Below are 26369 nucleotides of genomic sequence, written 5' to 3' on the forward strand. Positions count from 1 at the left end.
CTCACCACCGGATTTGAGTAGGTTGCACATGCGCATTTATTTTTTTTTTTTTATTTTTGCAGTAATTAGCTTATCCACAAGATGGCAAACATGCCCTGGGGGCGTTGATTCAAGAGGTAGTCAAAGACAAACTTCATAAACAGAACAGACCTGGGCTGCGTTCCACTCCACTTTTAGACACGCACTCGCGAACTTCCCTAAGCACTTCCTCTCGGGTGAATCCCTGCCGCCATTTTGAAGTGTGTTCCACTTCTTGAAGTAGACGAGGGAAGTTTATATGGACAGACCCTTGCTCCCTCAATTTTGACAGAGGGAGTGAGTCTACTTAATATGTACACTTCAGGCAGCTCCATATACCACAATGCAATATTTACATATAGAATGCTGCATTAAACAGTTTCGTAAGGGAAAAAATGTAAATAATAAATCAGCTCCATAGCAGATTCCAAGTGATCAAGGGCTTAGGACGTTCCAATGCAGCCCTTTGCAAGGGTTCCGCCAGTAGTGGGCACTCATGCAACGTAAGCAGTGAAGTACATCCGACTGAGACTGAGGGAAGTTAGCGAGGGAAGGCCATAAAAAAACGAACTGGAATGCAGCCCGGAACGCATGCAAGCTACAGCGACAGTGGAGGCCTATATAGACAAGAGATTGTGCGAAGAGGACCCTCATTTGTACAACTCTAGCATGAAAGAATACAAATTTACATGGGTTGTAACTCATGGCGAGAGATTGCTCAAAACTGTGCATGTGTCGAACACCTGTTACTAGTCAAATGAAGTATAGCTTACTTTCCAAGGCTGTGCGTTCGACTGTGCGTGTACACTAGCATACACGTAAAAAACGAAGTAAACCTAGGGCTTAAGTGTGACAAAAGACTGAAATCTAATTTATTGTTTACTGAAACATATTGGCGCAATCTGTGAACAAGCATCTTGACACACTATATATAAAAATTAGCGTAAAAAAAGAGTAAGCCTAAGATTTGACAGGAGAGAGCTATCATTATAATCTAGCGCATAAGCTGTATAGACTTCTTTAAATATATTTTTATTACGCTTTTTTCATTTGTTGAGCTTTACAGTTTTAATAAACATCCACTTTTAAGAAAATAGCAGCGTGAGCATCACATTACACATCTCTGATTGTGTTCCACAGAAGAAGAGAAGTCATAGGCTGCGGGTTTGGAACGACACAAACAAATGATGACAGAATGTTCAGGTTTTTGGGTGAACCCTTTAAGACTAAATCAGATGCATGTTTTTATGCAGGTTCACCAGCATAGTTAAGATAAGAGAAGCTTTCACAAACACAATCATCTTTTGCCAGAGAACTTTTTTTTTTTTAATTCCATCCAGTGAGAGCAGCTCCATGAGCCGATAACACACAGATCATCCTCCGACACACATAAACACGCAGATCTCCTGTACATAACGAAACTCCACATATGTTCATAATTACAGGAGAGGGGCATCCGGCTGGAGAACATGGCTGCTGCTTTGAGTCAAGTAAATCAAGTAAGCAAGGCGCGCATGTGTGTGTATGAATGTTTTTGTTTTGTAGGTCTATGGCGTCTCATTGCTTTAAGTTAGTGCAGTGGTTTAAAGGTCTAAGCAAAGGCCAGCTCATATAGTACATGCTCAGCTCTCTCTAGAGCTCGTTCAAGAGCCAGGGTTCCCACAACTTTTAACCAATGAATTTCCATCATTTTTATTATAATAAAGATGGGAATATGGATTTTTACACACACACACACCAGCCACTTTATTAGGTACACATCAACTGCTCATTATCAATGCAAATATCTAATCATGGCAGCAACTCAATGCATTTAGGCATGTAGACATGATCAAGATGATCTGCTGAAGTTCAAACTGAGCATCAGAATGGGGAAGAAAGATGATTTAAGTGACTTTGAACGTGGCACAGTTGCTGGTGCCAGACGGGCTGGTCTGAGAATTTGAGAAACTGCTGATCCACTGGGATTTTCACACACAACCATCTCTAGGGTTTACAGAGAATGGTTCAAAAAAGAGAAAATATCCAGTGAATGGCAGTTCTGTGGGTGAAAATGCCTTGTTGATGTCAGACTGGTTCGAGCCGATAGAAAGGCAACAGTAACTCAAATAACCATCGTTACAACTGAGGGCTGCAGAAGAGCATCTCTGAACACATCCAACCTTGAAGCAGATGATCTACAGCAGCAGAAGACACAACGTCAGCTAAAAACTGGAAACAGAGGCTACAATTCACACGCTCTCACCAAAATTGGACAATTGAAGATTGGAAAAACGTTGCCTGGTCTGATGAATCTCGATTTCTGCTGCGACATTCAAACGGTCAGGTCAGAATTTGGTGTAAACAACATGAAAGCATGGATCCATCCTGCCTTGTATCAACGGTTCAGGCTGCTGGTGGTGTAATGGATGTTTTCTTGGCACACTTTGGGCCTCTTAGTACCAATTGAGCATCATTTAAACGCCACAGCCTACCTGAGTATTATTGCTGTCAATGTCCATCCCTTTACGACTACTGTGTTCTCATCTTCTGATAGCCACTTCCAGCAGGATAACACACCATGTCACAAAGCTCAAATCATCTCAAACTGGTTTCTTGAACATGACAGTCACTCCACAGTCACCACATCTCAATCCAATAGAGCAGCTTTGGGATGTGCTGGAATGGGAGATTCACATCATGGATGTTCAGCCGACAAATCTTGAGCAACTGTGTGATGCTGTCATGACTATATGGACCAAAATCTCTGAGGAATGTTTCCAGCACCTTGTTGAATCTATGCCACGAAGAATTAAGGCAGTTCTGAAGGCAAAAGGAGGTCCAACCCGGTACTAGAAAGTGTACCAAATAAAGTGGCTGTTGATTGTATACACACACACACACACACACACACATCATAAATATTGATACCTGTTTGAAAACAGTATTTTTTTTAACCATACTTTTTTTTTTTTTTTTTACAATTCTGTTTCATATTTATATATATTTATTCATATAATATTATGTTTATATTTTAAAACTGCATAAATTAAATCTCCTTAGCTTTTAACATTTTATTCGTTTCCATGACTTTTCCAGGCCTGGAAAACCAATCGAATTCCCTGACATTTCCAGGTTTTCCATGAGCCCGTGGGAACCCTGTAGATCCTTCCTCCAGCCAATCAGCCGCCTCCCGTCCAGAACCCTGATCAGAATCACAAAGACACACACATACAGTAAGACATGCAGATAGAAAGAGAGACGTTCCTCTTGCTCAGCTCTTTTCATTACAGCAGGAAGTGAAAGCTCAGGGTGAGCGATCGCAAAGCCTCGTCCGTTTTAGCTTCCATCATTCGAGGTGTGTGTGGCTCTACTCCTGGGTCAGACCCGTGCAGGTCAGTACGTAAACACTGAGGTTGACCGACGGGTTTGGAAGCAGCATAATGAATGAACATAACTAGCTTAACTAGCCTCAGGTGTTGGGTGAGGCAACGCTATTCAGTGCTATTGATGGTAGTAATCAAAGTGTCTTCACTGTCCTGAGGAGCAGAGAGCAAGAGAGAGAAAGAAGGGGCGAATATTACTAATACGGATCATTTTATTGGTCCTGATGAGCTGGAATGGGTCTAGTCCCACGTTCATTGTTATATCAAACTGCAGATTTCTATCTGGTTGAAGGTTTGATCGCTCCAGTCATTGTTAATGGTGACGGACGGTTCGTCTCACCCCGTCTTCCTCGGCCTATGTTGGATTGATTGACTATTGTTTATGCCTTTCAGGGGGCGGTAATATGGTAATTCCAAGTCTCATTCCTGGGCTGTTGCCATGGTGATGTTTTGTGGGTGTGGCAAGCTGTGGGACCCTGAGGATGCCAGAGAGAGGGCGGAGCTTGAGGAGGAAATGACTTGCGGAGACTGGCACCTGTGAACACATATGATGTCATTACTTTGAGATCAACAACACACTTGTGCTACTTTAGTAGTACAGAGTGCATATAGTATACAAATTAATGCACAAATACCCAGATGACCTACTATAATTCCAAAATGTGCTTTAAAAATAGTATGTAAAATAGTTTGCTGTATGAAACAAACATTCTGCAACACTGTAGTTTCATTAAGTGCATATTTAATGTAGTTATTGGAGCATCAAAGAGTTTTCATTTTATTTTTAATACAATTTTGAGTTAAATGACCTTTACTTTTGGTGGTCCAATAAAAAAAATAGTCAAGAAATAGAAAATGGGAAGTCAAGTCAAGCATCTTAGTATTTTATGCATACAAAAATGTGCAGAAATGGTATGAGAAATACACAAGTATTCCATCCTAAAAATAGGCCTTAAATACTTGAGAAATCTGCACTGAGATTCAACTATGTACACATGAGCACTATGTTATAGAGATTATAAATTAATCCCGGATTACCGTATAGACCATATCACACTATAAACCTAATTTAATCTTATCACACATAAATCCTTAAAAAAATGAATTACTTCGTTTTATAAATTATATAAAATTGTATTTAATTGTTAAAAAATATATAAACAGTATATATGTATGTCTATACATATATATATATATATATATATATATATAAAACATGTTCAAAGTCGCTTAAATCACCTTTTTTCCCCATTCTGATGCTCAGTTTGTACTTCAGTAGATCATCTTGACCATCGCTGCGGCCAAGTATGCCTACTTTCATACTGTATAGTAGGCGAAAAACAGTGACAAAAGAAGTATGTCCGAATTCATAGTATTCATAAAACAGTACTTCTTCCGGTGAGATTCTGAAGTGTGCATCTGATGAACACTTTACTATCCCATGAGGCCACGGGAGAGGATTTGCGAATAGCAGTGAAGCGACGCAACTGACCTTAGTAGGTCACATGATAATGACAACATGGTGAATGTAGTACATTCATACTATATAGAACATACGGTCGCGAAGTAGTCTGAATTGAAATGTAGTACCTACTATACATCGCATACATTTTAAAATCTTGCTTACAAAGCTTAGGTTTAGCTCCTCAGTTAGTGAGCGAGCTCTTAACGCGTTATAGTCCTTCACGTCTATTGCGATCTCAAAATTCTGGCTAGTTGATAATACCCAGAATCTCAAAATCAACTGCAGGCGGTATTATTTAGCACCTAAACTCTGGGACGGTCTTTCTAGCATTGTTCAGGAAGCAGACACCCTCTGTCAGTTTAAATCTAGACTAAAAACACTTTTTACTCCACTTTAAACCTCTTTAACCTGACATACACATAATACATTATCACATTTCTATAATTCACATCCATTAAAGTCCCCCTGTAGTCAATAATTTTATCCCTTAAAACTCATCTTTGATCACCAAAATGACATATTTAAACATTTTCCTGTGAAAATATTTTTTTCTTGCCTTAAAATAGCTTGAATGTAACTTCACTTGGTATATGCGGCACTATGAATATGCAAATTAGCCCCGCCTCCACTCAATCACATGAGCTCAGAATACCTGATCCACTCGGTCAACTTTATTGTAGTAAACGCTGCACAATGGCAAGTGTAAATACTGGTTTAATAAACCGCGGGTTTGAGACCGTCATTGGTTCACGGCGGTTTTAAGGAGAAAGTACTCAGCAATGGTGTTGACTGATGAATTTGAACATGGTTTGTGTTAAAGCATATTAAAAACACCACATTGACATATAAACAACATTAAAAACTTTGATTTTCACCACAGGGGGACTTTAAAAGATTGTTAGGCTGCATAAATGAGGTCAACCGGAACTGGGAACACTTCCCACAACATCCCATGTACTTGTTACATCGTAAGAGGAACGGCATCTACGCTAATATTAGTCTCTCTGTTTATCCCGAGGTTACCGTAGTCATCCGCATTCGGCCCGTATCCAGATCAGATGGTGGGCCTGCACCTACACAACACATCCCTGAAAGTCAGCAGAGATCCTGTCAACTAGACAATCCCCTGTGAAGACCTCGTCGACACGACAGACAAGTCCTCCACACAGACCTATGACCAGCTTCGTCGCCATACTAGCGTGATGAATCTGATCTTCAAGCAAAAGGAACTGGATGAAATATTTGAATCTGAATTCTGACTTGTGACACAGCCTGAGTCATAATCACACCGTGTTCGTATGTTGGCCGGCCAGAGGAGGACTGGTCTCCATTCTGTCACCTGATGGGAGTTTTGGCTTGCTAAGTTGGGGACACTTAATATCAAACAATATTATTGATTTGACTGCACTGACACTATTGCGCTATATAAATAAAGGTGACTTGACTTGACTATACAGTAAGCGATTTCAGACGCAGCATATGCCTAAATCCGTTGAGTTGCTGCCATGTGATTACTTGCTGCCAGGCTGATTAAATGCGTTAACAAGCAGTTGAATCTGTATTTTTGAAGTTGTACTGACCATGACTGAGATTTTCTGACCCGTCCAGATGCTGATTTCTCTCTGTAACTGCTGTTGTCCAGCAGAACATCTCGAGATGGTTCCACATCTGATCCGGACCTCGGGAGGTCCAGTTGAAACACGACGGGAGGAGTCATGTCCAGTTCCAGAACCATTATATTCTCCGCCTATGGAGGGACACAAGGGACAATCACGTAAAATTGCACACTGCAAAAAAAAATCATTTTCTTAATTAGTATTTCTGTCTTTAATTTTACACATTTTTGTGCAGTGGCTGCAGTACATGAACTCATTTCAACCATTTCATTTAACATCTTCTGGCTACGTTCCACTTTTTCTTCCTACTCTTCTCTCTCTCCATAAACGTACCCTGTATCTGGAATGAGCTCCCATCGCTATGGCAACCCTGGCGTACTGGCTGATTGGTCGCTTGTATCCCACAGCGGAGACGGGTCTTCTCTTCATCTGAGTGAATTTACTGTGTCAGAAACACAGAAAACAGACGAGAACATCAACTTCACTATCAGTATGTGAGCTGCTCTGCTCAGTGAAGCATTAAATCACTCATGTCAGATTATTATTTTAGTATCACTGCTTTACTATTATAGTATTTGTTCTGGCTGGTTGTGTAAATCAGAGTGCTGATGCGATGTTCACTCACTTCTCTGCCGGGACGAGAGGCTGAAACTTCCACTGGTCTTCCTCAGTGTCGAACTGAAGTCTGTTCATTATTTTATTCTTCTCTTCAGGAGGTATAAAGTTCTCTATGATCAGATATCTACAGAGACACAGACACATGAGCTGTAAGCACTATATACAGCTGTATGATAGCTGTCTTTTTATTTTGGTTCCTAGAATCCATTGACAAAGCCTCCCTTTGGAGATGTCATCAACGGTAAAATGATGAAGTAAGTGATTTTGTTTTTTAAATGGAACAGACGTGTCTTTTAGATGTTGTGCTGGAGCTCAGACTCACTTGAATTTGAGCTCTCTGGTCAGTTCATTCTGTGTTTGTTCCAGCTCCTGTCGGCTCCTCACATGCTCGTCATTCACATCCTGGATATCAGCCTTCAGAGACTGAAGCTTCGCATACAGCTGCACAGAGAGAGAGAGAGAGACCATGTGATCATCCATCCACCCATCATCATCATACTTTCATATATCATTTATCATCATCATCTGCCCTTCATCATCATCAATGCTTCATCATCATAATTCTCTCTCTTTCATCATCATCATCCATTCGTCCATCATCATCATTTTCGGTCCTTCATCATGATCATTCACCATCCATCCATCATCATTATTCATCCTTCATCATCATCCATTCTTCTTAGTCATCTGTCCTTCATCATCATCATCATCATCATCATCCATCATCATCATCAATAATCATTTCTGATTATTATCAATGTTGAAAACAGTTGTGCTGCTTCATATTTTTGTGGAAACCATGATATATTTTGTTTTTCAGGATTCTTTGATGAATAGAAAGTTTAAAAGAACAGCATTTATTTGAAATAGAAATCTTTTGTAACATTATAAATGTCTTTACTGCCACTTTTGATCAATTAAAGGGGTCTTGAATTTTTGTTGTTTTATTGTTTTATAATGTTTCCTGGGGTACACTTATAATGTTAGTATGCTTTTGACATTTTTCCTACCCTGATTTTAGTCCTCTGATTTGAACAATCTGTTTTAAGGGGCGTGTCTGCTGTGAGACTTCAGTGTAAACGCCCACTGCTGTGATTGGCTGATATCTTTTCATTTAAAATAGTGAAGTATTACTCTCTCTTTTAGCACGTTTTTACTATTACAGCTCTCGAGGTTAACTAATCGTGAAAAGTGTTGATTATAGCATTACATTTAGATCTGTGGCATTATATTTAGAACGTGGCATGAAAGGTTGCAGTGATGAACATTGTAGCCGATCACAGACATGTTGAGCACATGAAAGCAGTGATCTCGTCATTGCAACTCAATTTCTGCACACTAACAAATTCTTTCATCGTAACTAACAGTGGCAACGCAATATAACTAGAGATTTGTTGAATAAAACGGGAGTTTGGCGCGAGTCCAGAACTCAATCACTGATAAACTCGCGCTGTTTGATTGACAGCTCCAGCGATTGTAAAGGGAGCGTTCTTTGATCGCTTTCTTTATATAATTTAATCACTGTTTAAATAACAGATTATTTTCATCCTACTAAGAGAAACAACGTGAAGTTGAGCAGTTAGTCATTGGTTTGATTTACTGACACATAGACAAAGAACATCTGACTGTACATGAATCATTAATATCAGATCAGGCATTAGAATTTACACAGTTACTTACATGTTGTTGCATTACTGTCGAGTCCATATCGTAAAAGTCTATTGCAAAGCCTGCGCCGAAATGTGATTGATTTACCAAAGAATCCACATTGAAATACCGAATACTAATAAGTAAAGCTTAACTGAGACGTTCATATTGTTGAAAATTAATAACCACATTCCGAGCATTAAGTTCCTTTGAAAGGTAATGTTATTTTAGTCCATCCATTCATCCATCATCATCATTTTCGGTCCTTCATCATGATCATTCACCATCCATCCATCCATCCATCCATCCATCATCATTATTCATCCTTCATCATCATCCATTCTTCTTAGTCATCTGTCCTTCATCATCATCATCATCATCTATCCTTCATCCATCATCATCTGTCCTTCATCATCATCCATCATCATAATCATCATCATCTGTAGATCATCTTCATCATCATTCATCCTTCATCATCATCATCATCATTCATCCTTCATCATAGACATCATCTGTCCTTCATCATCATCATCCATCCTTCATCATCATACATCCATCATCATCATCATCTGTCCTTCATCATCACCATCTTCATCTGTCCTTCATCATCATCCATCATCATAATCATCATCATCATTCATCCTTCATCATCACCATCTTCATCTGTCCTTCATCATCATTAGAGCTGCACGATAAATCGCAATTAACAGGAAATCGTGCTTAAACCATTTGGCTTAATGCGATTATAAAATCGCAAAGGCTGCAATTTTTTTTTTATGCGCAGCTTGTCAGTGAAGCACGTCTCTGTGATCAGTAGTGAATGCTGCTCCATCTGAAAGCACTGCAAGTTTGAGTTGTTTAAAAAAAGCAACATTCGTCAAACATCTTTCCAAACATGAGAAGCATTTATGAACCTCTGGTCCAACAAAAGATAACATTTAATAGCATTTTTACTCCAAACTCACTACATAACGTCAGTTGAGTCGATTCGCATTGAAGTATAAATATACTTTATTATCATGAAAATACCCGAGAAGGCTTGAACTCAGATAAACCATATATTGTCGTAGCCGTGTGTTTATTAGTCATGTTTAATCAATCAAGGCATTTCAATCTTTTGTTTATTCAGCTACAGCGATAGTATGATGCCCATAGTGATTTCCTGGAATGATGTGCATTATTGTACTTCTGCGGGGCATATTTGGAGTTTCTGCAGGAGAGCGCCCTCTGCCTTTCAGATGGAGCAGCATTTACTGCTGCATTTAGCCATGCTTCACTGATAAGCTGCGCATAAACAATCGCAGCTTTTGCCAAATCGCGTGCAATTTAATTACGATAAATCATGAAGCCCTAAACATCATCCATCCATACATCCTTCCTCATCATCATCTTATTCATCCATGCATCCATTATTGAATCTCATCAGCAGCTCTCATGCTATAACTGTGGTCAGTGATCCAGTCAGTGTTAGTGTGTGACGTCCAGTGTCACTCAGCAGGGGTTAAAGGTGAAGCTCAGGAAGGAAGCTTGTAAAGGTGAGGTCAGGTGCATGTGTTACATCTGAACATCACAACAGTTATTCCTTTCCACTGCTCAGAACCCAACAGGAAGTCATGAGTTCTGATAGGAAGTGGCGTGCAGATGGGAACGGTGGAGCTCAGACCTGTCTACTATTGAGAATGAATCTCAGAAGTCATCAGAGATTCAGAAAGAGGGTTTTGGTGGTTAGCATGCCAGCGGTAGCCATGAAGATTAATGCAGGTTGACTTGAATTAGTTGCTGTGAAAGCGTTTGTGTGCTTCGTAACGCTTTAATGCCAAGACTAGCGTTCAGCATTAGCCTCGTAGCCTCTGACAGTCAGCAACCGAGCAAGTGTAAAACAAACTAACCTTCTTGTACTGATAAAAGGTGTTTATTTTCACGGGGAGGTGGGGTCAGGGGTGTTCCAGGGGTCAAATGTCAAAGGTCCAGAATTAAGGGGGAGCAAGAGGAACAGAGGAGTTAGGGAACTCAGTGATGTTATATTTATATATTGTCACTCAATTCAGTGGTTGCTAAAGTCAAACGAGTCATGAAGTAACGCTTGTTAATGTTGGGAATGGCAAAGTTTGGGGTCTGTAAGATTTTTTAATGTTCTAGTCTCTTCTGCTCACCAAGGGTGCATTTATTTGATCAAAAATACAGTAAAAATAGAAATATTGAATTTTTTTCTATTTGAATATATTTTAAAATGTAATTTATTCCTGTGATCAAAGCTGAATTTTCAGCATCATTACTCCAGTCTTCAGTGTCACATGATCCTTCAGAAATCATTCTAATATGCTGATTTGCTGCTCAAGAAACATTTATTTATATATTTCTGATTATTATCAATGTTGAAAACAGTTGTGCTGCTTCATATTTTTGTGGAAACCATGATACATTTTGTTTTTCAGGATTCTTTGATGAATAGAAAGTTTAAAAGAACAGCATTTATTTGAAATAGAAATCTTTTGTAACATTATAAATGTCTTTACTGCCACTTTTGATCAATTAAAGGGGTCATGAATTGCATTGTTTTATTGTTTTATAATGTTTCCTGGGGTGCACTTATAATGTTAGTATGCTTTTGACATCAAAAATACTCATAATTTAGAAATAAAAGGCATTTTTCCTACCCTGATTTTAGTCCCCTGTTTTAAGGGGAGTGTCTGCTGTGAGACTTCAGTGTAAACGCCCACTGCTGTGATTGGCTGACATCTTTCCATTTGAAATAGCAAAGTATTACTCTCTCTTTTAGCACGTTTTTACTATTACAGCTCTCAAGGTTAACTAATCGTGAAAAGTGTTGATTATAGCATTACATTTAGATCAATGGCATTATATTTAGATCGTGGCATGAAAGGTTGCAGTGATGAACATTGTAGCCGATCACAGACATGTTGAGCACATGAAAGCAGTGATCTCGTCATTGCAACTCAATTTCTGCAAACTAATGAATTCTTTCATTGTAACTAACAGTGCCAACGCAATATAACTAGAGATTTGTTGAATAAAACGGGAGTTTTGGCGCGCTGATAAACTCGCGCTGTTTGATTGACAGCTCCAGCAATTGTAAAGGGAGCGTTCTTTGATCGCTTTCTTTATATAATTTAATCACCGTTTAAATAACAGATTATTTTCATCCTACTAAGAGAAACAACGTGAAGTTGAGCATTTAGTCATTGGTTTGATTTACTGACACATAGACGAAGAACATCTGACTGTACATGAATCATTAATATCAGATCAGGCATTAGAATGAACACAGTTACTTACATGTTGTCGCATTACTGTCGAGTCCATATCGTAAAAGTCTATTGCAAAGCCTGCGCCGAAATGCGATTGATTTACCAAAGAATCCACATTGAAATACCGAATATTAATAAGTAAAGCTTAACTGAGACATTCATATTGTTGAAAATTAATAACCACATTCCGAGCATTAAAGGGTTAGTTCACCCAAAAATGAAAATAATGTAATTTATTACTCACCCTCATGTCGTTCCACACCCGTAAGACCTTTGTTCATCTTCGGAACACAAATTAAGATATTTTTGTTGAAATCCGATGGCTCAGTGAGGCCTGCATAGCCAGCAATGACATTTCAGCGTTATGAATCAGCGTGTCGAATCAGCGGTTCGGAGCGCCAAAGTCACGTGATTTCAGCAGTTTGACACGTGATCCGAATCATGATTCGATACGCTGATTCATAACGCTCCGAAGCTTCCTGAAGCAGTGTTTTGAAATCGGCCATCACTATATAAATCGTTATTTTGTTTTTATTGGTGCACCAAAAATATTCTCGTCACTTTATAATATTAATATTGAACCACTGTACTCACATGAACTGATTTAAATATGTTTTTAGTACATTAATGGATCTTGAGAGAGGAAATGTCATTGCTGGCTATGGAGGCCTCACTGAGCCATCGGATTTCAACAAAAATATTTTAATTTGCATTCTGAAGATGAACGAAGGTCTTACGGGTGTGGAACGGCATGAGGGTGAGTAATAAATGACATTATTTTCATTTTTGGGTGAACTAACCCTTTAAGTTCCTTTGAAAGGTAATGTTATTTTTAGTCCTGTATCGCTCCTCTCTCCTCCTCATCTCACTAACACGACAGTGGGCGGGGCTAACGTTACAATGATGAAGTAGGCGTTAATTTCTTCTGCGGAGGCGGGGTTTCACCTTTGTCATAGATAGGCACATTCCAGGATCAGTCGTTTGATGGGCCTGGTGTCAATAAAAGCTTTTATTGGACTAACAAGGAAGTTTTCAGTTCTGAAACTTACAGGATATTCTTATAGTACAATGACCTCTCATATATCAAAAGCTCAAGGAAAAGTTGATTTCTCAATTCATGACCCCTCTAAATGCATCCTTGCTGAATAAAGTATTAATTTCTTTAAAAAAAAAAAAAACTGACCCTGAAACTTTATATACATATATATATATATATATATAGTTTAATATTGGGAGCCACTGGTCCCAAAAGAGGGACGTTCTCTTGATTAGCAACCTCTGAATGTGATGCCATCAGCATGTGAGCTTCTACACCACACTTCACCTCTGTTCAGCAATGTGTGTGTGTGTGTGTGTGTGTATCTCACCTTTTTGAGTTTCTTGGTCTTTGCTTCCACTTCCTGTTGCAGTGAGGAGAATGTTTCTCTGAGTTCTAATGTTTCCTCGTCCTGATCCAACATCTGCTGTTGTATTTCTCTCTCTCTGCGTGTCTGATCATACACACACACACAGATTTACACACAGAGTTACGTGATGTAAATGAGCACGTATATAGATGCCATATAGATGCTAAAGGTGAAGTGTGTTGTTTTTCCGCCACTAGTGGCAACAAATAGAAATATTAAACATTAAAACATTAAAATGGTGTGTGTTTGTTACCTGCTCGGCAATCTCTTGTCTTTTCTGTTCAATCATCTTCTGTTGCTCATTAGTGTGATCAATAATGTTCTTCCCACCAACCAGCAGCTTGCTTTCCATCGCCTAGCAACCAGAAGAAATGATCAACATCACATGTAAAGGTCACACACACCAATTAGGACATAGACTTCAATTGCTTTTAAATAAAGCTCATTATAATGACTACAAACATACTCGAACCTGAAGAAATCATTTTGAGTTGTTAGAGTGATTTATTTTATCTTTATTTATATACAGTACTGTTCAAAAGTTTGGGGTCTGTACGATTTTTTAAATGTTTTTAGTCTCTTCTGCTCACCAAGGCTGCATTTATTTGATCCAAAATACAGTAAAAACTGTTAAATAATGTAATTTATTCCTGTGATCAAAGCTGAATTTTCAGCATCATTACTCCAGTCTTCAGTGTCACATGATCCTTCAGAAATCATTCTAATATGATGATTTGCTGCTCAAGAAACATTTCTGATTATTATCAGTGTTGAAAACAGTTGTGCTCCTTTATATTTTTGTGGAAAATGTCATACATTTTATCTTATTATTCTTTAAAGAATAGAAAGTTCAAAAGAACAGCATTTATTTGAATTAGAAATCTTTTTTGACATTATAAATGTTGCACTTTTGAACAACTTAATGCATCCTTACATAATAATTAAAAGTATTATTTGTTTGAATAAAAAAATCTTACCAGCCCCCAAACCTTTTAACAGTTAATATAAGGGCAGAGGAACTTTGAACCAATGAGTGATCGCTGTGGGCGGAGCTACCCAGTGTAATGATGCGCAAATAGAAAACTGTTCAGTTTTGTTGCACCACAAACAATCACTGTCACTCAAGTTGTCTGAAATCACCAAATCTCACTGAAAACGACCACAAATCTCTGTCAGTGTGAACGACCTTTTCCTATGCATGATGAAAATAACCTCCATGTCCTCCCCCACCCGACACACAGAGCTCTCTTTGTGGACAGCAGCAGCTCTCGGCTTTAGCGACACACAAAGATTATTGTCAAAAGGCCACAACAGGGACAAGAACAAAGACTGAGCCCAGAACTACAGCTGACCCGCACGGCCCATCAGACCAGCGCTCATAACATCCAAAACACCCTGTCAGAACACATCAGACTTCACGGGACACGTCTCTCTGATTTACACACACGAAATAATACAATTCATTTCTCTCTCTGTCTTTGTGATCACGGGACTGGAACGGATGGAACGGGAGGAGAGGAGGAGGAAGATGAATAGACAAGTAACAGAGAGGAAAAAATAACAGACATGGAAAGATGGAGAGAAAGTGCTTTTTGTCCCAAGGGATGAAACCAAAACCTTCCTGCATTAATGTACAGCCATACAAAGGGGGTGGAGGCAATTCTAAACCTCATCAGCATGATCATGAATATTAATTAGGCGGCGTAACATGCTACTACTGCTCTTAAAGCAGCTTTACATGGCCTACTACAATTTTCTACAAACAAAAAACAATTAAAATACAAAACAATTAAAATATATAACAATTAAATTCACAAAAATAATATAAGAAATGTAAATAAATTGTGTTAAATTCAGATCCCAAACCGAAAGCCTAATTATTTTTAACTTTTTAAAATATTTTTAGTTTTTATTTTAACTTTAGTCATTTTTCCGGGGTTTTTTTTTTAATATTTTTATTTAACTTTAGTTTATTTCAGTTTTAGTAATGTTAGTACCAAACAATTAAAATATAATAAATTTAATTCACAAAATAATGAAAGAAATTAAAACAAAATTGTGCTAAAACCTTTACACATTCAAGTCTAAAACTGAAGTAATTAATATTTGAATTAGCTTTGTTAAAATATTTTAAATTTTAATTTTAATTTTAGACATTTTGTTATGCGCTTTTGTCATTTTTATTTTTTAACTTTAATTTATTTATATTTCAGTTTTAGTAATGTTAGTACCAAAATAATTAAAATATAATACATTTAATTCACAAAAATTTTTTAAAATTAAATAAAATAATGCTAAACCCTTTATACACCCCAAACTTTTGAATTAATATTTTGAATTTGCTTTTTTTAATGTATTTTTAGTTTCATTAATTTTAGTCATTTTGCTTTGTGCTTTTGTCATTTTTTTAGTTTTGATTTTTTTTTTTAATTCTTATTACTTTCATTTATTTTTATTTCAGTTTTAGTAGTTAACTCAGTGCCAAAACAATTATAATAAATGTAATTCACAAAATGAAATGAAAAAGTAATTTAAATAAAATGGAGCAAAACCTTTACACATATTTACACTGCTAGTATATGGTATTTACTATTACAGTAGTGACGGAAAATAAGATACAGTACAGAGAAAGAGAGAAACAGAGAGATGCCTTTTTCTGCCAGTTTAAAATAGACGTTGGCCTCAGGGGAACCGTCAGCTTGATGCTCCGTCATCACACACACACACACACACACACACTCATCTCAGCAGTGAAGATGCTCTCGTTTAACGGAGACCTTTCCATCCAGACCCCCCACACTCCGGTCACCATGGCAACAGAGCTCAGGATGAGTCTGGGTCATTATGTATTCACACTGGAGAGGAATTCATTGGTCAGGAGCTTCACATAGAAGCTCCGCCCGCCTGCACATAGACGCTGACGCATCAATATTTCAGCAAAGCATCCTGGGAGAAGGCCAATGACTGATGTTTACTGTCAGCACATACAGGATATCTTCGGAATTGAATACTAGCGTACTGCATAGTATATATTATATAACGATAAACTGTGAAACAAGCTATGTTACATGTTTAATTCAGCAAGTCGTGTTCGGTTATAATGGTTAAATGTACAAATGGCTGTTCGTGTAATTTATGCTAACTCTTGGCAGTCTGATCAAATAAGTCAAGAAGGAGATTTTTAGTAGATCATCTGGAGATTCCATGTTTACAAGAATACAATATAAATCAGTGTTATTTAGTATTTATAGTAATACTTTGAATTATATTTTCAGTTTTCATTTTACTTTAAGTTTGTGTTTTTGTTTTTTCTTAAAAAATATATTTAAAATATATATTTTAAACTTTAATTTGTAACGTTATTTTAACATAAATATTTCTTATTTTCTTTTTTTTTTAAAGTTTAAGTTTTTAATATTTATATTCTATTTTATTTCAAGTTTATTTCAATTAACAAAAATTATTTTTAATAGTTTTGGTTAGAGCTGCACGATTCTGGATAAATTAAGAATCATGTTTTAAAAAAAAAAAAATAGAGATCACGATTCTCCCATGATTCTGAACAGACAACTAAACAAAATAAATGATTTATTAGAGGTTCTGGCAAATTGTTAATAGCTACAATCTATTTAAAAATATTTAATTCATTTGAATTATTATTTTTTTTAATTGGGTTACATGAATGATTCAATGACTCACTCATAAAGACTTCACTTGTTTCATTACTGGATGAATCCGCTTTTTTGATACAAACTCTTGAATGAATGATTCAATGACAAATACATTTTTAACAGTCACTTGTCGCCACCTACTGGTGTAACAATGTAATCAATACAATTTTTATTTAAAGCATCAAGTTGCTTTCAAAAGGTGATTTACTCTCTTTTGTTCGCTACATCAGTGTTTATATCCAAACTATGAACTTTTATCCCAGTACTTCTGTTATACTGTGATAACTACTGCTCTCTCTGGCACAGCGGCAGATTTAAATGTTTGCTGTGATCGGACTTAATAGACATAGCCGAATCGTTGTGATTTAGGAATAATATCTCGAGTGTTTGAATCGAGAGAAGAATCTCACAATTAATCGTGCAGCTCTGGTTTTGTGTTTTGTTATTTGAGTTAATAAAAACACTGGTACTATATACTGTAGTTTGAGTACAGTAGTATGATACTGTGCTACTCAAAATACAGCCACACACACAAACAATCCCAGAGAACACAGTATAATTAGGTTTCTTCCTGTCTGTCTGTCTCGCCCCCACATCCTTTCTTTAAATGACACTATAATTAAACTAGAAAACAGCTTTGTAAACAGACATTAAAGGCTAAAAGTGTGGGTGAAGCGGTTTAGTCCATTCCACAGGTAAAACAAGGACACGACCGCTGGGGATTCTCAATTAAAGACTCGAGTAGCAGAATGAATCTGGGGCAAAAACTGAGTCATGAGCTATGTTTGGAATATGGCACCATATACAGTACTCATACTATGTGTGCAGCATGTATACCCTCCATAGATAAATAAATGTATGCATTTTTGGATTTACTTTGAAACAATTTTCACTCGTAAATAGTAAATTTCACAAAAAATTACAAAGAAACGGCAAGCAACACATTGAATTAAACATGAAAGTTTGAGTATATAGAAATACCAAAATTTTCTTCTAAAACATACTCTAACCGTCTTTGTTTTACTTACAACTTCGAAAACAATATTTAAGAAAATATGGCATGACTGCACAGATAATGAAAAAAATCTAATAGTGAAAAATGTCAATAACAGCATTATATTTAAATTAAATTTGCAGCAAAGGTTTCTATTTACATCATGTTTTGGCACCATTGTAACATGTTTTTCTTGGCTTATTATAGGATCGGACTACCAAATGTTGTAATTTTTACACAAAAATGTGAAATAACTTTTTATATTTCTAAGATGATAACTGGACATCAATCAAATGCAACTTTAAAATGTTTAGAGTTTAATAACCCTACTATTACTTGTTTTTTAATACATATTTATATAGAAATAGTAGGTAGTATATAGTGCTGCAGGGATGACATATTTTTGTAGGCAAAAACCCAGAAAAGAGCATTTTAGCACTTTCGGTTCCATTGTCTTGAAGCCAGTGGGTTTTTTGTATGTGTTTTTGTTTAAAGGGGTCCTTGATTATGATTTCGCTTTTTTAACTTTAGTTAGTGTGTAATGTTGCTGTTTGATCATAAACAACATCTGCAAAGTTACGACACTCAAAGTTCAGTGCAAACGGAGATATTTTCTTTTAAAGAATTCTGTGTTTAAGGACTACAACAAATAGCTGGTAGGGACTACAACGAACTTCTTCCCGGGTTGGTGACATCACTAACCCTAACATTTACATAAACCCCGCCCCCGAGAACACGCAACAAAGGGGGTGAGGCCATGTTGGGCTGCTTTAGAGAAGAGGAAGAGTTGTTGTAGTAGAGTGTTGTTACCATGCCGTCATTTTACACCGGACTGCTTCACAAACGAGGGTCAATTCAACGCTGGATTTGCACAAAAGATTAACATGACGGCACATGATAGTCGATGAGTTGAATCAACTCCACAGCAACTACATAAATTTATCCACTAACCATTCAGAAACGTCTAAAAGTTGTAACTTCTGCTGAACACCGTTACTGACAATCCTCATTTTGGCTGCGTGAGATTCTCCGGTTTTGTTGTTGTTGAGTATCCAAAGCGTGAGCTGTTAAAGCTCCCCCCTCTTTTGGAAATTGGGCCGGGAGCAGCAGCTCATTAGAATTTAAAGGGACACACACAAAAACGGTGTGTTTTTGCTCACATCCAAATAGAGGCAAATTTGACAAGCTATAATAAATGATCTGTGGGGTATTTTGAGCTGAAACTTCACAGACACATTCTGGGGACACCAAAGACTTATATTACATCTTATAAAAGGGGCATTGTAGGTCCCCTTTAAATAAGGTCTGTGGTGATATTTTCAAGATATTTTCATGTTTTATTCTACAACATAAAATACACCAGTAATACCCCACATTTGATTTTACTTGTCTTGTAAAAGGTGGTTGCTAACAAGTGTCTAAATGTCTACTACCGAGGTTGTCAGGAACATTAAACATTATCATCCGAACAGGAAAACTCATCTACTCACAATTCTGTATTCACAGCCTCATTGTGTTTATAATCGTGCTCTTGTAAACTATTATAACTCAAACTTTCAGTGAAAATGTTTTTAAACAAAGACTAAAAGAGTTGTTGAAGCTTAGTGATGGTAATGTTGAAGTCATGTGAACGTGGTTTATGGCCTATGTTTAGCTTTTTACTTCAGGTGATTTTATTTAGGCTTTTGTTGGTCACAGAGCTTATTTTCTGCAATAATCCAAAAGCCAATGGAAAAATCCTAATGGGTTTTTGTCGAGGGAACCAGGGTGATGTGAACTCTTGGGTTGGCCTACAAATATACGTCATGACTGCACTCACTATACAGTGAGCAGTAAGCTAATATGGCATGAACACAGTTCTGTTTGTGATCAGACATGCAGTGATGTGCTTCCTGTGTTGCTGTTATTGTTTGAGATCGTTTGATGTGATTGGCTAACAGCCCAGAGAACAGGATGAGGTCGTGATGAGTCATCACCTGTCAGGAAATGACCCACCAATAATGATGGTTATTTATAAAACTGACCTCTCTTTCAATCTTAAACCACATTCTGCATCTGGCCACACCTTTAGCACACCTCTGATATGAGAATGAAGAGTTGAACAATATTAACCTTTTCTAGCACCCTGCCTTTGACAAATACACTCACAATAATGCACAAGAACATGTGAAGACGTGATGTCATGCATTCAGTCAGCACATGATGAATCAGATCACATGACTGTTTCAGACAACAAACAGCGGTGTCTTCTGTAGAGCTTGAACTTGTTTCATTATGGATGAACTTTGCACAGTTATTGAACTGAACGTTGAATGTTGGATTTTCTTATGTTTCATAAGGACTTTCCATAGACATAATGATTTTTATACTGTACAGACTGTATATTCTATCTCATAAACCTAAACACAACCCTCACAGAAAACTTTCTGCATTTTTACATTTTCAAAAAGCATAATTTAGTATGATTTATAAGCTGTTTTCTTCATGGGGACCAAAAAATGTAATTTTGTCCCTGTAACACACACACATACACACACACACGTGCACACACACACACACACACACTTGTATACACGCGCAAACACACATACATGCACACACACACACACACACATACACTGTTAATGGGAATTAGATCTCCACTAGTACTAGTATGTTAACTGTAATCAATGCTTTTACACCAAAGAGACTCTGCCTGGCTACTGTCTTTTGATTGGATTAATGATGACCGAGAAAAGCGAGAGCACATGATTGGTTGACCGCAGCAGGACATCGTCCACCATCAGCTGTGAACCCGTTTGGCCGTCTGTGATTGAGTCTGTTACCTCAGGCTCAGACACTCACAGCTGAGGGCCTCTAACCTGTTATTAAATGCACTTTACTTTAACTTGACAACATCAATGGGAATAAAAAAACAAACGTGTGTGTGTTCAGCCAAGATATAAAATGATCATGCTCAGCACTGTCATCCTCAGAAGATCAACAAACACTTACGTTGAAACACGCATGAGAGCGGAGTGGAGGAATTCTCTCTGTCGTCATGGTTACGCTCTGACGTGACAGCAGAAATCAAAGCACATGGAAACTCACATGGATTCTGTTCTCCTCTCTGACACACAGAGTGTTTGTTGACCTCTTTTTGATTTGGTGCTGTCGTTTGATCGATAACCAGCATGACTGACTGACATGTCTGGTGTTCTGATTCTAACTATTTGCAAGGGAAGAAAGATGAAATAGTCTATTTATCTATCCATCTATCTATCTATCTATCTATCTATCTAAATTCAAATTCAAAAATTGCTTTATTGGCATGACTGTAAATAATACAATATTGCCAAAGCAATATATATATATATATATATATATATAAAACATCAATATAATAGAATAAAATATTATCTAATATAACATAACTTAAACTTAAATTATCTATCTATCTATCTATCTATCTATCTGTCTGTCTGTTTGTCTATCTATCTATCTATCTATCTGTCTGTCTGTCATCTATCTGTCTGTCTATCTATCTATCTATTTGTTTGTCTGTCTATCCGTCTGTCTATCCGTCTCTCATCTATCTATCTATCTACCTATCTATCTATCCGTCTGCCTATCCGTCTGTCATCTATCTATCTATCTGTCTGTCTGTCCGTCTGTCCGTCCGTTTGTCATCTATCTATCTATCTATCTATCTATCTATCTGACAGTCTGTCTGTCTATCTATCTATCTATCGTTCATTATTAATGATTAAAAACATTATTTCTACTTAGTTTCTATTCTTATTTTTTTATTACTTATATCATCTATCTTTACACACAACAGTATATATAAAGATTTTTTTGGTAATATACAATTTAAACTCGTTCTATTCTACAAACACACCAGTGGAACCTGACACGATTATAAAGACAACACATTCGCTGATCACAACACACAATCTTCAAACACACTGACCTTAAACTTGGCTGTGAGGAGTTCTGTGGCCTCCTGCTCCTTCTTCAGATGTCTCATCATCCTCTCTTTCTCCTCCAGGAGTCTCTGTTTCTCCTCCGCCACCAAAGAATGGTCGTCTCTGATGGCCTCCTTCTCCCTCTCCAGCTTCTCCTGCTGCTCCTTCATGTACTCCTGCGCCTCCTTCTCCACACTTTCCTCTCCGTCATCATCTTCAAAATCATCGTCCTCTTCGACCTCTTCTTCACCGCCTTCTCCAATCTTCTTCAGTCTCCTGCTCCTCCTCTTCCTCTTGGTGAGCATACCGCGTTTATCCAGCTGTGCTTTCAGCCGGGCGATCTCCTCCTGGAACTCCCTCAGGAGCGCATCTTTGGGGTCTTCGTTGACGCGTGGTTTGTTCTTGATGTTCTTGGCGCGGTTGGCGTAACGCAGGGTGGTCAGGGTCTCCTCGTAATTGTAGGAGGCCGGTCCCAGCGTTGCCACCATGATGGTCTTTGCGTTCCCCCCCAGCGAGTCCTGCAGCAACCGCGTGAGTTTGGAGTCGCGGTAGGGCACGTGAGAACTTCGCCCGTCCACCAGTGCAGAGATTACGTTTCCCAGAGCGGAGAGGGACAGGTTGATCTTGGTGGCCTCCTTCAGACGTTCACCCTGGACGCCCGTCTTGGTCTGTCGCTCGCTGCCCGCCAGGTCCACCAGGTTGAGTTTGCCTACGCGGATGTGGTTCTGTCCATCTGGCCCGAGCTGGCTGCACTCCACCGTGATGATGAAGATGGCGTGCGACCGTGAGCTGTGCTCGTTCATGTTGGTGAAGCCCACCGATCTTGTCTGGTTCCCCACGTTCATTACGTGCTCGATCTCCTTCACGTTCTTAGTGACGAAGGAGGACAGATCTTTGATGTAGACCCCTGAGTCGGCGCTCTCCTTAAGCTCCAGCTTCTTGCTGTGGTCTTTGGTGAGCAGGTCACGGATCTCCTCCTGATAGATCTCCAAATACGAGGCCCGGACCAGGTACTGCTGGTTCTGAGAGCGCGAGATGTGCGTGAATATGTGCTCGAATGAATTCGGGATGATGCCGCGGCGCTCGGGGTCTAGCCACTGCCCTTGCATGGTGTATGTCTTCCCGGTTCCCGTCTGTCCGTACGCGAAGATGGTGCCGTTAAAACCGCGCAGAACCGAGTCGATGAGCGGCCGGACCGTCTCGTCGTACAGGTCGCTCTGTTTCGAGCACGCATCGTAAACCGCATCGAACGTGAAGGTCTTGAGAAGCTCTCCCGGACCCGCCTTGGGGTTCCGCAGAGCCACCTGGCCCAGTTTCACATCCATCTGCACGATATTCTCATAACCCGTCGATTCTTCTTTACGGTTGATCGGGCGACACCGAACCACCACCTTCACCGCCTCGCCGGTCTTTGATTTCATGGACATATTGACTCCGTATGAGATGAATGGATAACAAATGAGCGCAGTATTCCCGTTAAATCAGAAGGATGGTGGAAGATGGGAATGTCAGCATCAGCATCCCCCGGTTACCGAGCGCATAATGTCAGTCACGGAGCGAATCTCTGCGGTCTCCACAAATGAATAAAAGATAAACGCGGTTCCGTCATGAACACGTATGGATGAAATCATAAGCTCAAAATATCTAACCGATTTCCACTGAAACACAAGATACAAAATACAAGCGCGTCTGTCAGAGAACCACACACATCAGCTGCGCTTCACTGCAGCCCTGCCCAAACACACACACACACACACACACACACTCATACACGCTCACATCAGGGTTGCCAGATCTCGCAAGAACCAAACAAGCACCCTTAAAATATGGGGATGGGGATTTCAGGAATTGTGGCTCTGCTTTATTACAGAAACTTCATATCTTAATTCTTGGGTTAAGATTCGGCAGGTCTATCTCCTGAGTGAGATCTGTTGCTAAACAGAAAGGATTCTGAGTTGGGTTATAGCTGTTCCCGTTCTATTAGCAGACTACTTTATTAAAGGATAAGTTCACTTCAGAATTAAAATTTCCTGATAATTTACTCACCCCCATGTCATCCAAGATGTTTATGTCTTTCTTTCTTCAGTCGAAAAGAAATTAAGGTTTTTGTGGAAAACATTCCAGGATTCTTCTCCGTATAGTGGACTTCAGTGGGTTTCACCGGGTTGAAGGTCCAAATTGCAGTTTCAGTGTAGCTTCAAAGGGCTGTACATGATCGCAGACAAGGAATAAGGGTCTTATCTAGTGAAACGATCAGTCATTTAAAAAAAACAAAAACAAAACAAAAACAGTTATATACTTTTTAACCACAAATGCTCATCTTGCACTGCTCTGCGATGCGCCACACATGACGTAATCACGTTGGAAAGGTCACGTGTGATGTAGGTGGAAATACCGAGCAAGTGTTTACAAAGCGAATGTGCAAAGACTAGCCTAAGTCAAACGCCCTTTACTACAGAGCCCCGGACATGACATGCAGGGAAAAAATAGTAGGCTAAATCGTGCACACGACTTACTAATTCATTCCCTCGATTTATAAATCATGCGCATGATTTACTCAAACATGCGCACGATTTAGTAAATCAAGGGAACGAATTAGTAAGTTGTGCGCATGATTTATTAAATCGAGGGAACGAATTAGTAAGTTGTGGGCAAGATTTAGTAAATCGAGGGAACGAATTAGTAAGTTGTGCGCACGATTTAGTAAATCGAGGGTAGAAATTAGTAAGTTGTGCGCACGATTTAGTAAATCGAGGGAACGAATTAGTAAGTTGTGCGTACGATTTAGTAAATCGAGGGAACGAATGAGTAAGTTGTGCGCACGATTTAGTAAATCGAGGGAACGAATTAGTAAATTGTGCGCAAAATGTAATTTTTTTTCTTGCATGTCATGTGCGGGGCTTTGTACTTTAAAAAAAAACAAAACACAAACAAACAAAAAAAATTAAAACAATGATGTCGGACGATTTTGAAGTTGGAGGAGAAAATGAGATGGAGTTTTTCACTCTACTTCCGCCTACGTCACACGTGACCTTTCCAACGTAATTACGTAATGCATGGCGCATCACAGAGCAGTGCAAGATGAGCATTTGTGGAATATAAACTGGCAAAGCGCTTCATGAAAAACATGGGCAAAAACGTTTATAAAGTGCGAACATGGCAACACTGTAACACGCATACACACACACGTTGGGTTTTCATGTTATATGGGGACTTTCCATAAACCTACATAGAAAACCTTCGGCATTTTTAAATTTTCAGTCTATTTGAGCTAAAATGTGGATCATTTATCCTTGCTTTGGCACAAAATGCATTCAGTGACTACATTTTTCAAATTACATCAATTCTTTTCTCACAAACACAACCAAAACTCTATGTTTCTATAAAACAATCTGCAAATGCTTACATACTCTTTTCAAAACTGTTAAACTTAAGTTCAAAACCTAACATAGTTAAAAAATAAAATAAAATAAAATAAAATAAAATGAATAAGACAGCAATTTGCTACATTTTCTGTACTAATGCAACATTGAAATGAATAAAGTGTTTTGGTTTCAGTGCATTTAAATATGAAATTAACTGCTGTGGCAAGCTGGAAGTTGGCTAGGAGAACTGTGTGAAGAGTTTTGAAAAAGTGACCTAAGTAATGAGAAAAATGTCCTAGCGATTGTGAAAAACTATAAAATCAGATTCCTTTTTTATGCCCTGGTTTGTGCATCAATGGCGCCATCTAGTGAATTTGCAATATATATATATATTTCATTTTCAACCACTAGAGGCTCCACATTTAAATGTTCTTACCATTTCAAAATTCATTTGTACTATAATAAATTATTTTATGTTCATCAAGAGTCTCATCCCTATACACTCCTATAAATATAGGATGCTTTGAGCACTAATATTAGCCTTAGACTCTTCTGAGCCTGACACTAGAATATGACCAGCTCTTGGATTTCAAATGAGGGAAGAAGGTTTTGTCTATGTAATCTATATCAGAGGGAAGCCAAAGCACTTAGTGAAACATCTTGGATAAAATCAATCCACCTTGAAATAAAGAATGACGCTGGCTCTCAAGATGATGCTCTTAGCAGTATAAGAGTCAAAAATTCATGATGTTTGATATTCAACATATTTACTTTACCTTAAAAATTTTAGATGTACTTACTCATGCTGTAAGGAAAGTATTTTAGTACAATATATTCTGTAACTATCATGTTTGTAAGGCACTGCTCTTTTGTATACAACAATATGGAACAATAGTCATAGTGAAAAGTGCTTATACAAAAAAAAATTGAATTTTTTTCTGCAAATATTATATATTATGAATTAAAGCTGCAGTCTGTAAGTTTTGCC

The 26369-nt window shown here is 38.2% G+C and overlaps 1 protein-coding gene across 3 annotated transcripts; it reads right to left on the reverse strand.

Annotated features, from left to right (window-relative positions):
• Positions 1 to 1318: 1318 nt before the first annotated feature.
• Positions 1319 to 24385, reverse strand: LOC127502021 (kinesin-like protein KIF3C). 3 transcript variants are annotated; one of them, XM_051874409.1, is made up of 9 exons: positions 22022 to 24385; positions 13658 to 13759; positions 13366 to 13488; positions 7405 to 7523; positions 7090 to 7206; positions 6798 to 6906; positions 6429 to 6595; positions 4623 to 4705; positions 1319 to 3918 (listed from the first exon to the last, which is right to left on the reverse strand). In XM_051874409.1, exons 1-9 carry the CDS (start codon positions 23441 to 23443, stop codon positions 3773 to 3775), a joined length of 2388 nt encoding a protein of 795 aa, XP_051730369.1. In that variant the 5' UTR covers positions 23444 to 24385; the 3' UTR covers positions 1319 to 3772. The 3 variants fall into 3 exon arrangements, with proteins under 3 accessions (XP_051730369.1, XP_051730370.1, XP_051730371.1); XM_051874410.1 differs by lacking the exon at positions 4623 to 4705 and adding an exon at positions 10619 to 10627 and having other exon boundaries at positions 22022 to 24380; XM_051874411.1 differs by lacking the exon at positions 4623 to 4705 and having other exon boundaries at positions 22022 to 24375.
• Between the last annotated feature and the right edge of the window lie 1984 nt (positions 24386 to 26369).

Source organism: Ctenopharyngodon idella, chromosome 20 (genome assembly GCF_019924925.1).
Source record: "Ctenopharyngodon idella isolate HZGC_01 chromosome 20, HZGC01, whole genome shotgun sequence".
NCBI classification, from domain to species: Eukaryota; Metazoa; Chordata; class Actinopteri; order Cypriniformes; family Xenocyprididae; genus Ctenopharyngodon; species Ctenopharyngodon idella.